The following is a 10,593-nucleotide window of genomic DNA, read 5'->3' as shown; positions in this document are numbered from 1 at the left end:
AGGTCCCTTCCGACCCTAGAAACTATGAAACTATGAAACATTTTAGAGATAAGACTGAAGATATTTTGATCAAGGCCTGGATGGGAGCAAAGTAAGCTATCTTAAAATTTCAGTGAGTAAAATTACAAAAGCAAAGAAATGCTGAATTAGTAGTGGCATTCGATTTTTAGTTAAACAGTATCCTGGCTAGCTCCAGCAATACTGTCCAAAAAAGAAGCAGGCAAGGAGAAAGTATGATGAAAGGCAAGCTTCCATACCTCAAGAAAGGATGCAGCATCAAAAGGTACTCAAAAGGAGCTCTCTAGCACTGGACAAGAATTCTCTGGGCACATCTACACATGCCAATTTAAGGTACATTAGCCATTTTTAAGATGCATTAAGGGCGCAGGTCTACACATGTGCACCCTTAATGCACCTTAAAAATGGCAATTTTAGCCTATTCATGCCTAAATTTGATACCTGCAAAACCTGGTATCAAATTTAGGCATGAATAAGTAAAGTGCCTTAACGCACACGTAGATGTGTTAAGGCACATTAATGCTGTATGTCAACTGATTTGGGACTAACATTAGTCCCAAGGCAAATGCACATTAAGTTTAGGCATGTGTAAAAGCACATGTAGACATGCCCTCTTTGTTTTAAAACACTCTGACTAGTGGCCAGGTGTCTCATCAAATACTTGTTCAGCCACTAATAAGGTGTTTTAGAAACTCAAATGCAAACAAATTCAGAGCAGTGAATAAAAGTTTGTATGGATAGAGGATAGTGAGGCTGTGGGGGACAGGACTAGGAGCAACAGCCTCAAGCTGCAGCAGGAAATATTTAAACTGGAGATTAGGAGTAACTTTCTGACTATAAGGGTAGTTGAGCAAAGGAACAGGCTACCTAGAGAGATTGTGGATTCACCATGCCTGGAAACTTTCAGAAGCAGGTTAAATGCACTTGGTTAGGATGGTCTAGTCAGGGATGATCCTGCCTTGAGTAGGGGGCTGGTCTAGATGATCTTGTGATGTCTCTTCCAGCTCTACTTTGCAATGATCCTATGGGCAAATCAATTTCAAAATGTCCCAGTATACACAAAAAGAGTAGAGGCAGGCCAGCATTAATGTATTTAAGACTACAATGTTAGCCCTGGGTTTTTATCTGTTACACTGTAATGCTGTAGTTTTCTTTATAGAGTTGTACTTAAAGAACATGGGAACCTAGAATACTAGCCTATGAAATTTCTTCCACTGAACCTATTACTGGACAATAAAATAGTCTCCTCTCTGCTGACAACTGACAACCTTAAGTCAAGTCAAAATCCCTGAAAGTATGCCTATTGCAGAAGCTCAAAGAACCCTGCAGTACTCAGTTGTTGTATTTCTGGCTCAGGTAGAGCTCCTGCAAATAAGCTGTGGGCAGGAAGTGTTTCCTGAAAGATACTCAGCAGCTATAAAATGTTATATTCTACTAAAATATACTCCCACTGCTTATAGCTGCTGAGGATCTGTCCCTGAGTGTCTCTTTCCAAGCCACCTAGGGCTGAACAGCCCTAAGAGAATTACTAAAGCTCTATAACTAGAGAGAGCCTCTTGGCACTGCCACAAAGAAGGCGAAGGACAATATGACTCTAGGATGGCTTAATTTGAACAACTAACCTGTGAGCCCTGTTGATCACAGATTAGAACCTGCTGCAAAAGAACTGCAACAAATAGAATTTTGAGAGAGTAGACTACCCTAGACGCATTTCTAATCTTACTAATCATTATTTATTCACAGATGCCTTATTATGAAGGCAAAACGCTAGTTACAAGGATGTTATGTTGCATGAAATCTTGCATTTTTGCTGTGTAAACTAAATTTGGCCTGCGCCAGATATTCTGTAATGTATTAGAATGTGGCCTGTGTCTGTGAGGTTTGACAGTTCTTCATAGACTTTAAGAAAAACTTTTGCTCTCCCCAACTTTCACTGATCTGAAAAACTGTTTCTAAACTACTTGTTTCAGTAGGAAGATGTCATCAAAAACTGAAATTTTAAAACTGGAGTGATCATGCATTTTTAAATGCAGAGCCTAATCTAACCCTTGATTACTGGCATGTAAGGTCTTATTGAAATCACTGGAACTCTTACGAATAGAGGCTGAGGGGCTGGGCCCTTAGACAGAGAATTTGTTAGTATTTATTAAAATAGCAAACATGTTCTACAAAATTAAACTAGCTGTAAAACATTTCTGGAAAACAAATTTACCACATATTGCGCAACTTGAACACAGACTGGTGGGCAGCCGATACATTTTAAAAATAACTAACAACTCAGTACTGCAACCGTCCTATGCAGAGCTCACAGAAGCCCACCCTAGCTATTGGCATCTCGTTAAACTACTAATATATACATCACTCTATACAACAAATCCATCTTGAAAGCTTGAAAAGTAATGGTTGTTAAAACTTTTTTAAAATGCCAGAAGAGAAACATGCAACAACACTATTTCCCCTGAGCTTCTGATACAAGAAGGGCCAACATGACTCAGTCTCGTTTACTTTGGCCTAGACTGAGACTTTGGGCTTGGCCCTGAGCATGGGGCAGTGAGAGGCTGGGATGCCTCAGAGGAACACTTGGAAGGAACTGTGGCTTAGTCACCATTTTTTCCTATTTCTCCTGTGGCAGGAAAGTACATGATGTCTACCATTTTTAGGGCGTTAGCTTATTCTTACAGTTGTGCCTGGCCAGCTCTGCTAGCTGGTGAATGTGCAGGGACAGAGTCCTGGTTCCTCTCTCTCACCATCTTTTTCCCTGTGCTGAGAGGAACTGAGTGTCTTTGCTCATCTTTGCTGTTCTCCGAGCATGGGAGTGAAGAGTGACCTAGCAATTTGCTCCCTGCATGGTCACCACTGCAAGGCTCAAAACAACCTATATTGCTTGTATTCCTGGGATTACCCAATGCAACTTCCATGTGTAAGAACAACAATATGAGATCGGGGTTAGAGTAGATGAGAAAATGGAGGGTTAGGCTATTACTTAAAATAAGTTAATCTCCTTGCTCAACTGAAATACAACTTTGAGAGTGTAATTTTGTGCATGGGGAAAGGGGAAATTAAACTAAAGACCTGATAGACTAATGAGTCTCATCCAGGGCATCCTGAAATCCTTTCAGAGGTGAGGCCATTTGCCACACAATGTCAGCACTGTTAGGTCTGCAAACATGATTCATAAATCAAACCCAGAGATTTCAAATAGGAATCCATAGCATTAAAAACATTCTGAGCTGCTGTGTTCTTTGCAACAGAAGAATTGTTCTATTATTTTTCTGTAGTCAGAAAGTGAGTGAAAACTAAGACCTGACATTTTCCTTGAGAACCATTGTGATTGACAGTAAAATCTAAAATTCTAATTTGTTTGGGTTTTGGAGGGGCTTTTTTTTGTTTTTTTTATATTTCAGTAATTTGCAGGGCTATCAGTACTACGCTTGTCATTTTAAAGGTTTTCAGTTTGACTCCATGCATCCTTAAATTGGGTCTGTGTGGGCAGACCTTCATGACTGTGAGGAACTGCATGGTTTGGCCCATGTACAAGAGTCCGCTTGTGCTGACAGCACATCAGGATCAGAGCTTTAATACTATGCAGACTTCATAGGGACAGACATTACACAAACCGGTTTAAGGATCAGAAACTGATTTAAACCAGTAATAGAATAGACATTCAGTGCACATAAACCAGTTTCAAAATGGCCAAAACCAGTTTGAGATAAACCTGGTTGAATGCAGTATCAGACATAACTGATTGAGCTCAAACTGATTTATGCAATGTCTGTCCCAGACCCCTTCTCAGTTTAAGTTAAACCAAAGTCCTCCATCATCTCAGCATGCTCTCTGGGTGGGACTCTGCTCTCTGCTCCAGAGCAGGTTGGCCCCGCCCCTCTGCTCTCTAGCCCGAGCAGGGACAGGACCTGGTGAGACACCAACTGGCATGGCCCAGTTAAGGCACAGTGGACAGAGAGAGAGTTAATTCTGCCCTCCTTCCCCTCCTTCCCACCGTAGCTAGGGTCTGCCTGTCTGCTGGGGAGCAGCGGGGAGAGGGCTGAGGCAGTGGCCCCTAGGGCTGGCAGACCCTGGCTACAGGGCAGAAGGGACAGAGGGAGGAATTAACCCTTCTCCCTGTCCCCTTCACCTTAACGGGGCCATCCTGGGGCTCTGTTCTGTGCTGGGGGGGACTCTTTCCCCTCCTTCTCCACCCCCCAGGGTGGGGAGGGGGTGGCTCTGTGTGGCACTGGAGAGGGACTCCTGCTCCTCCTTCCTGCCCTCCACCACGGGGTGGGGAGGGGGGCTCTGCAAGGCTGCCCAGCCCCGGAGGGGGACTCTTCACCCTGCTCCTCCCCCGCAGCAATGGAGTGGGGAAGGGGGCTCTATGCCAGGCTTCCCAGCCCCAGAGGAGGACTCTTTCCCCCCCACACCACTCCTGGCTGTCGCTGGGGCAGGCAGGGCTCTCCCCTCTTCTTCCTCCTGTGCCACAGCAGTCTGGCCAAGCTCCCTCTTCTCCCACCCTCTGAACCCGGCAGGCCAAGGTTCAGGTTTAAACCCCTTCTCCATTTTACTCAGCCCTGCCCAGGCCCTGCCCCCCGTGTCCCCCGGTTCAGCTCAGTTTTCCTGTGGAAGGGAAATGAGGGCTGCTTTAGCACCCCTGGGCTTCCTGCCTGAGCCACTACAGGCATGTACCTGCATTTCCAGAATGAAAAAGGAACATCTGTCCACTTGCAAACTGGTTCAGTGTCCAAGAAGGCAGTTTTCCTGAACCACCTTGCAGGAGAACTGCTCTTCTGGCATGGTTCAGTACCCGCCGAGGTGCAGCAGCTTTAAACCCCTGTGTGCCCAGCTGCCAGACAGGATGAGACCTGCTGGCAGGAGCTGTGGTTGCAGGGACTGCTGTCCCCACATCCTGGTAAGTGAAGAGGTCACAGGGAGCTCTAACTGCTCTATGGTAAGAACACCAAAGGCAAACAGCAAAACATACAGGCATTTAGAATTCATTTTATTATGACAATAGAGACACCAGTAGTCTTCCAAATTGCTTTAACACTATAGATATACCAATAAAACACTGCCCAACTGACTGCTGTCTCTCACTTGCTCTCTCTATATATATAGTAGTCTTTTGTTTTAATTGTGGAGGAACATGGATTTTGGGGTATTTTGCAGAGCAACTTTTGGATTTTTTTATCAGGGATTTTTCAGTTTTCAAATAGGGAACACCAGAATTCCTGCTAGGGAGGCAAGTGGCAGGACCCAGGCAGAGGAGCCTGCTCAGAGCTGGCACCCTGGACCCAGCTGGCTGTGGCTGACCTCCTGGCCAACTGGGGCCAGGAGAACATGCTTTGACAGGTCAAAGCAGGCCACCACACTGGGAACCTCTTCTGGGCGATAGCTGCCCGCATGGCCAGGCAGGGGGCACACATGGCAGTAGTGCCGCACAAAGGCCAAATCTGCAGCCCACTGGCAGCTGGCCCAGAGGGGCAGATGCCTCTACTGGCTGTACAGTCCCCATCTGGGTTTGGCAGGTGCGTAGCAGGTCACAGCCAGGCTGCTGCAGTGGGTAAAGGGTGCAGGGAACTCTCCGGGCTGCTTCAGTAGTCCAGCTGGCACAAGGGGTAGTGTCCCCAGGTACCAATTGGCTGGGCCCCAGAAACTCCTGAGAGTGAGTAGTCCTGAGCTACTTGACAGGGCAGCTTTTTGTACTGATGGGGTCAGGACAGGGCAGCTTTTTTTATACTGCTGGGGAAAGCACAGATGCTGGCCCCGGGCTCTAGCTCCCCCTGGCTGCAGATCCAGGAGGAGCCAGGCAGAGTTATTTTGCCCCAAGTGGCACAATTTGCCCCACACCAAAGTGCATGTTCTGGCACGTGAGCTCAAATCTGAACCACTTCTATTTGAGCTGCTGCAAGTGCACATGCTTGCATGTGTGGATGCACCCTCAGCATCTAGTGAGATGCAAATGTTAACCAGGTTTGTTGTGGATGATATCCTTTACTGGACCAACCGCATGGATGAGCTTTTGGGTACCACTTCCTCAGGTCTCACAAGAATTCTTGCCTCTTGCATTTTTGCTGGACCACCATGGCTTCCACAGCACCTCAACATTACCATTAACCCAGTTAACATTTACATGAATACTATGATACTAAATTCATAGAAGTTTGTCTATTCCTTTTATGTATCTGTAGACTACAAATGCTTTGGGGTAGAATACCTTCATTTTACATATATAGCACATAACAAAATAGGGCTGTTGGTTATTTTTGTACTGAAACTAATAATGGAAGCATGGTTCACTGATTTAAAATAATTAGGACTCCTTTTTCTAAATAAAGCACCCACATGTATGAATTGTTGTTCATATTTAAACAGTCTGTTTATGAGTGTACCTCTCCTAGCTTCTTGGGAATGTTCTCAGTACATCTTGCTCTTCCTTAACATCTAGTTTAGTCTTTTGGAATAAAAAGAAGTTGTCTGTGCCAAATTTTATACTGAGCAAATATTTTGGCTGAATAATAAAACTTCCCATAAAACTGCTCAAAACAGGTGTTAATGCCAAACAATGCTAGTTGAACACTTAGCCATAATGGTGCTGTGGGTCACTTGAACACACTTCCCACAGACTTTATGATCAGACTTGAAACATTTATCATCTCCCTGCCAACAAGAAGATTAAATGTGTTATCCCAAAATGAATTGGAAAGATGCGTTGACTTGGGTCCAGGGGTAACCTCCTGATAAAAAGTACAGTCCCTGTCTCCAGTCCCCATCCCTTGCTCCAGTCCTTTCAAATTGCTGAGAATATATTTTGATTCCTACCAGGATGCTATCCCTAGACTATATTTGAAAGACCTTCTGGGTTCTGATTAAATTTAACACTTCACCCTCATTCTAAGCAATGTATCAGTTCATATTTGAAAAAAACAGTTGTTAAGTTATGCTTTTTTTTTTGTTTAATGACTAGTTAAAATCTGAAGAAATTGACATTAGACATTCCATTCCCTAGGATAAATTTCCAGATGCACTGATGACTGGATTTTTCAAACACTTCTTATTGTCAGCAAACATATATTGGAATTCACCTACTGGGTCTACAAAAATATCATCTTGCATAACTCTGACAGTTTTGAATATTATTTTTGCACAGTACACATGTTGGATTTTGTAAGTGCTTGGTTTACCAGAACAGCAATCCAACTTCTCAAATCATTCAAGTTATGGCTCAAAAGGATTTATATAATTTTAAAAGTAAATGGATGTGATGTATCGTGGATGATGCTATACAAAAAGCCACAGGAGAGGAAATAACAATATAGATGACAACTTAGCAATGCCAACTAAAAGCTTCTGAGTGCTTTGCCAGGATCGTCATATAACCACAAACATGTGCTGCATGCTTCTTAGAGTTCTTAGAATAGCAAAGCTGTTTTTTAAGCCAAGAGTATAAGCCCCAGGCTCACGAAATTACAGAACCATAATGAAGTTGGAGTGAGTCTTCTAGCTTTAGAAAGCTAATTGTGGAAAACTTTAACGCTACCTGCATGCTGTATTAAATGTTATATTACCCACAACATTTTCTAAAGTGATTTCACTGCTGAATTGTTGTTCTGCACTATTCTTAAGTTGTTCACCTGTGCTCCTTGTTCAGTTAACTTTGGATTTCTCCTAGAGAAATCTGGGATTATCTGGTTGAGAAAAAAGCACTTCCCTACCTTTCTTAACCCACAAGGAGAACAAAACAGTGGGCTGTTCCAGTTTTCAATCAGATCTTTCCATGTGCCCTGTGTGTCCTTAAGGGGGACTCCTTAGCTATAAGAGACAGGGCAAAGGATACTCATCACCTTCTGCTAATTGTAGAGGCCTTTAAATTTTTATGATATTTCTGCTGATGATTATAATTTATGATATTTCTGCACTGCAGAATAATTCCAGGTCTTATGCAGTACTGCCTTCTGCCTCCACATGAAGTTGTTTTATGAGAGTGTGGCAGGGCACTGTTGGTGCCTGCTACTTTAAGAGCTGAGCCAAGCAGCCAGCAGCTGCTTGATTGTGGCAGCCATTTTAGATCTCTGGCTGCCTACATAAACAGGCCAGGCAGTAACATCACCTGGCTGCAAGGCTGAATGTAAGATCCTGGAGGTAAGGGCAGGAGCTGTAGGGGATGGTTTGGAGGTTCCTGGTCCTGGGCATAACCTAAACTGCACCCTGCTGACAGTGGGTGGCTTGGTGGGGCTCCTAGTAGTGCGGGAACCTCTGGGAAATACCAGACCAGTTACCACCCCAGTGAAAGGTGGGTTGGGGCACCTTAATAACCCCAGCTCCCACAACTGGGTAGGTTACCGCACAGTAGGGTCAAGAAGGTGGACCCAGATTAGAGAGTGGGGCTATAGACTCAGAAGCCTGACTTAGAATACCCTTGACTGGTGAATGCTGGGGCCAGGACCAGAACGGTCACAAGGGCCAGGGGCCTACTGTGAGGGATAACCAGAGCTGAGGGCCTGGGATTTCTGACTGGCCTTGGAGGTAAGGCCAGGGCCTGTGTGGCCAAAGGTCCCAGGGGGACCACACCTGAGAGGGGAAAGAGTTCAGGGAACTAGGCAGCCCAGCATGAGGATGGAGTAGGCTGCCTGACTGGAGGGATCTGGTTGGGGTCTGGATTGGAGGATTCTGGGGCCCAGTGATGCTATAACAACTGAGGATGCCATCTGCGAGGCTTAGGCTGCGGTGTAGGGGAGAAACAGAGCCGCAGATAGCGCCCCCTGGCATTGGGGCAAGAAATGGGCAGCCTCCTACCTAATTAATATCTTAATTTGCATATCATCAAGGCATGGCAGGTGAGGAGGCAGGCGGTTGGCCCAGAAATGGGTGGGTGGGCCAATGACAGATCAGCCCTGAATAGGTCTCCTGTTACAGAGAGGTTAGCAGTAGGCCTTTGGGGTTTTAGAGACTTGAACTCAGATACTACTTTCACTCAAGCTGGAATCTACCCATATTCACTGTGAAATACAAGCTAAACCACTTATGTGGTAACCATCCTTAATTGCCCTCCTGTAATTCTCCCTGTGTACCAGAAAAACAGGTAAGTCTTCCCACAATTCACTTGAGGACCACAGCTGAACCAGCTCAGCTGTGGTCTGATATGGGCCACAGGGCTTTGGCAGCAAGAGGCTTTGCCTGTGCCCATGCCTTGGACAAGTAAGGAGTAGACTGGGCAAGGGAAGGGGATGGAAGCAGCACCAGGGGAGGGTGCAGGGCTAATTTGTCTTTACTTCTACTATAAAGATTGGCCTCCACTGTCCTATTCCATTAATTTCATCCATAATTTAAAAAAAAAACAACCCATATTCTTGGAACTCTGAGCATCTTTAGTGACAACTTCAAAATAGAAACTTATGAAGAAGTGTAAGGTGTTTCTTGTTAAAATATATTCATGAAGTTCCTGGTTTATAAGCATTGAAAGGATACTCAGTTCTACTGTTTTTTGATTTTTAACAGTGTTCACTCGGTTATAAGCATTATTCATGGGTATATTGCTCAAAGCCTCAGTTCAACCTCACTTTACAAACATCTCTTTGGTAAATATAACATCATTTTTCCATTATTGCTCTGTCATCTTGCTTGATCACTGAACATTGAGTGGCATCTGCATCATGCAGTACTCAAGATGAGCTGGCTGGCAGGAGGGTGTTATTAACAATCATCATATTACACCAGAGTAACACACAGTTTCCTGACCTCTTTTCTTTTTCCAGACTTGTCTACATTATATTGACAACAAAGATTTGCTTTACAATCTCTCTCCCTCAAATGACAAGATAGCTTGGGTTTTACTCTCACAATCTTGCTCCATTATATCTGTAATGACTAGTAGATAAAAGATTTGTATTCAACAGTTTTTTTTGATTTTTATCAAAATATAAATATATACCTGATCTTATTACAGTGAAAAGTTTTGTTCTTTCCTTAATTAAAAAGGTGAGATCTATATTTTGCATATTTCAACTACTATTTATCACTTTAAATGTAACCCTGGTACTGTAAGTTCAATAATTAATTATTGAAGTAATGTGTTACTTTTTATATATAAGGAAAATATAGAATTTAGGTTTAGAGACAAATGGCTCTCCATTATTTTCAAGACCGATTTTGTGATACTAAAAATTCTTACTGTGATTTTCCAAGTACACTTGCTGTTTGGAGGGTAGACTCCAGGGAATCCTTCACTTCCAATAAAGCCGGACTCTCCAGATACAACTCCTCCACATGTAAAACTGGGCCTGGGAATGACAACAATCTAGCTTAATTTTTAAAGATACTTCATTTACAATGTGATGGGGATATCTGCTAAAATGTTGGTACAGAAATATACATCTGACTTTAAAACATGTTTGGATAACATTGGAAGGCGCATAAAATATAATGCAGTACATATTAATGCAAGATGTAGGCAGGGATAGAACTGATCATTCAACTCTTAACTTGCATGCTGCTATTTGTATAGTTTATCATCAACAACAAAAAAAGCCCTGGTCATAGTAAAAAAAAAAAAAAAAAAGTCACTTGGTCCTTAATTATATTAAACTC

The 10,593-nt window shown here is 43.5% G+C and overlaps 1 protein-coding gene across 1 annotated transcript in view; it reads right to left on the bottom strand.

Moving 5' to 3' along the window:
- Positions 1-10,593, bottom strand: part of PCOLCE2 (procollagen C-endopeptidase enhancer 2) — a 112,054-nt gene that overhangs the window by 37,043 nt on the left and 64,418 nt on the right. The window contains exon 2 of the mRNA XM_019503071.1: positions 10,178-10,303. Coding sequence (XP_019358616.1) covers positions 10,178-10,303 — 126 coding nt within the window. The remainder of the gene's footprint in view (positions 1-10,177; positions 10,304-10,593) is intronic.

Source organism: Gavialis gangeticus, unplaced genomic scaffold (genome assembly GCF_001723915.1).
Source record: "Gavialis gangeticus isolate Ggan-Ray unplaced genomic scaffold, GavGan_comp1, whole genome shotgun sequence".
Lineage (NCBI taxonomy): Eukaryota > Metazoa > Chordata > Crocodylia > Gavialidae > Gavialis > Gavialis gangeticus.
This window is presented reverse-complemented; position numbering and strand designations above follow the sequence as displayed.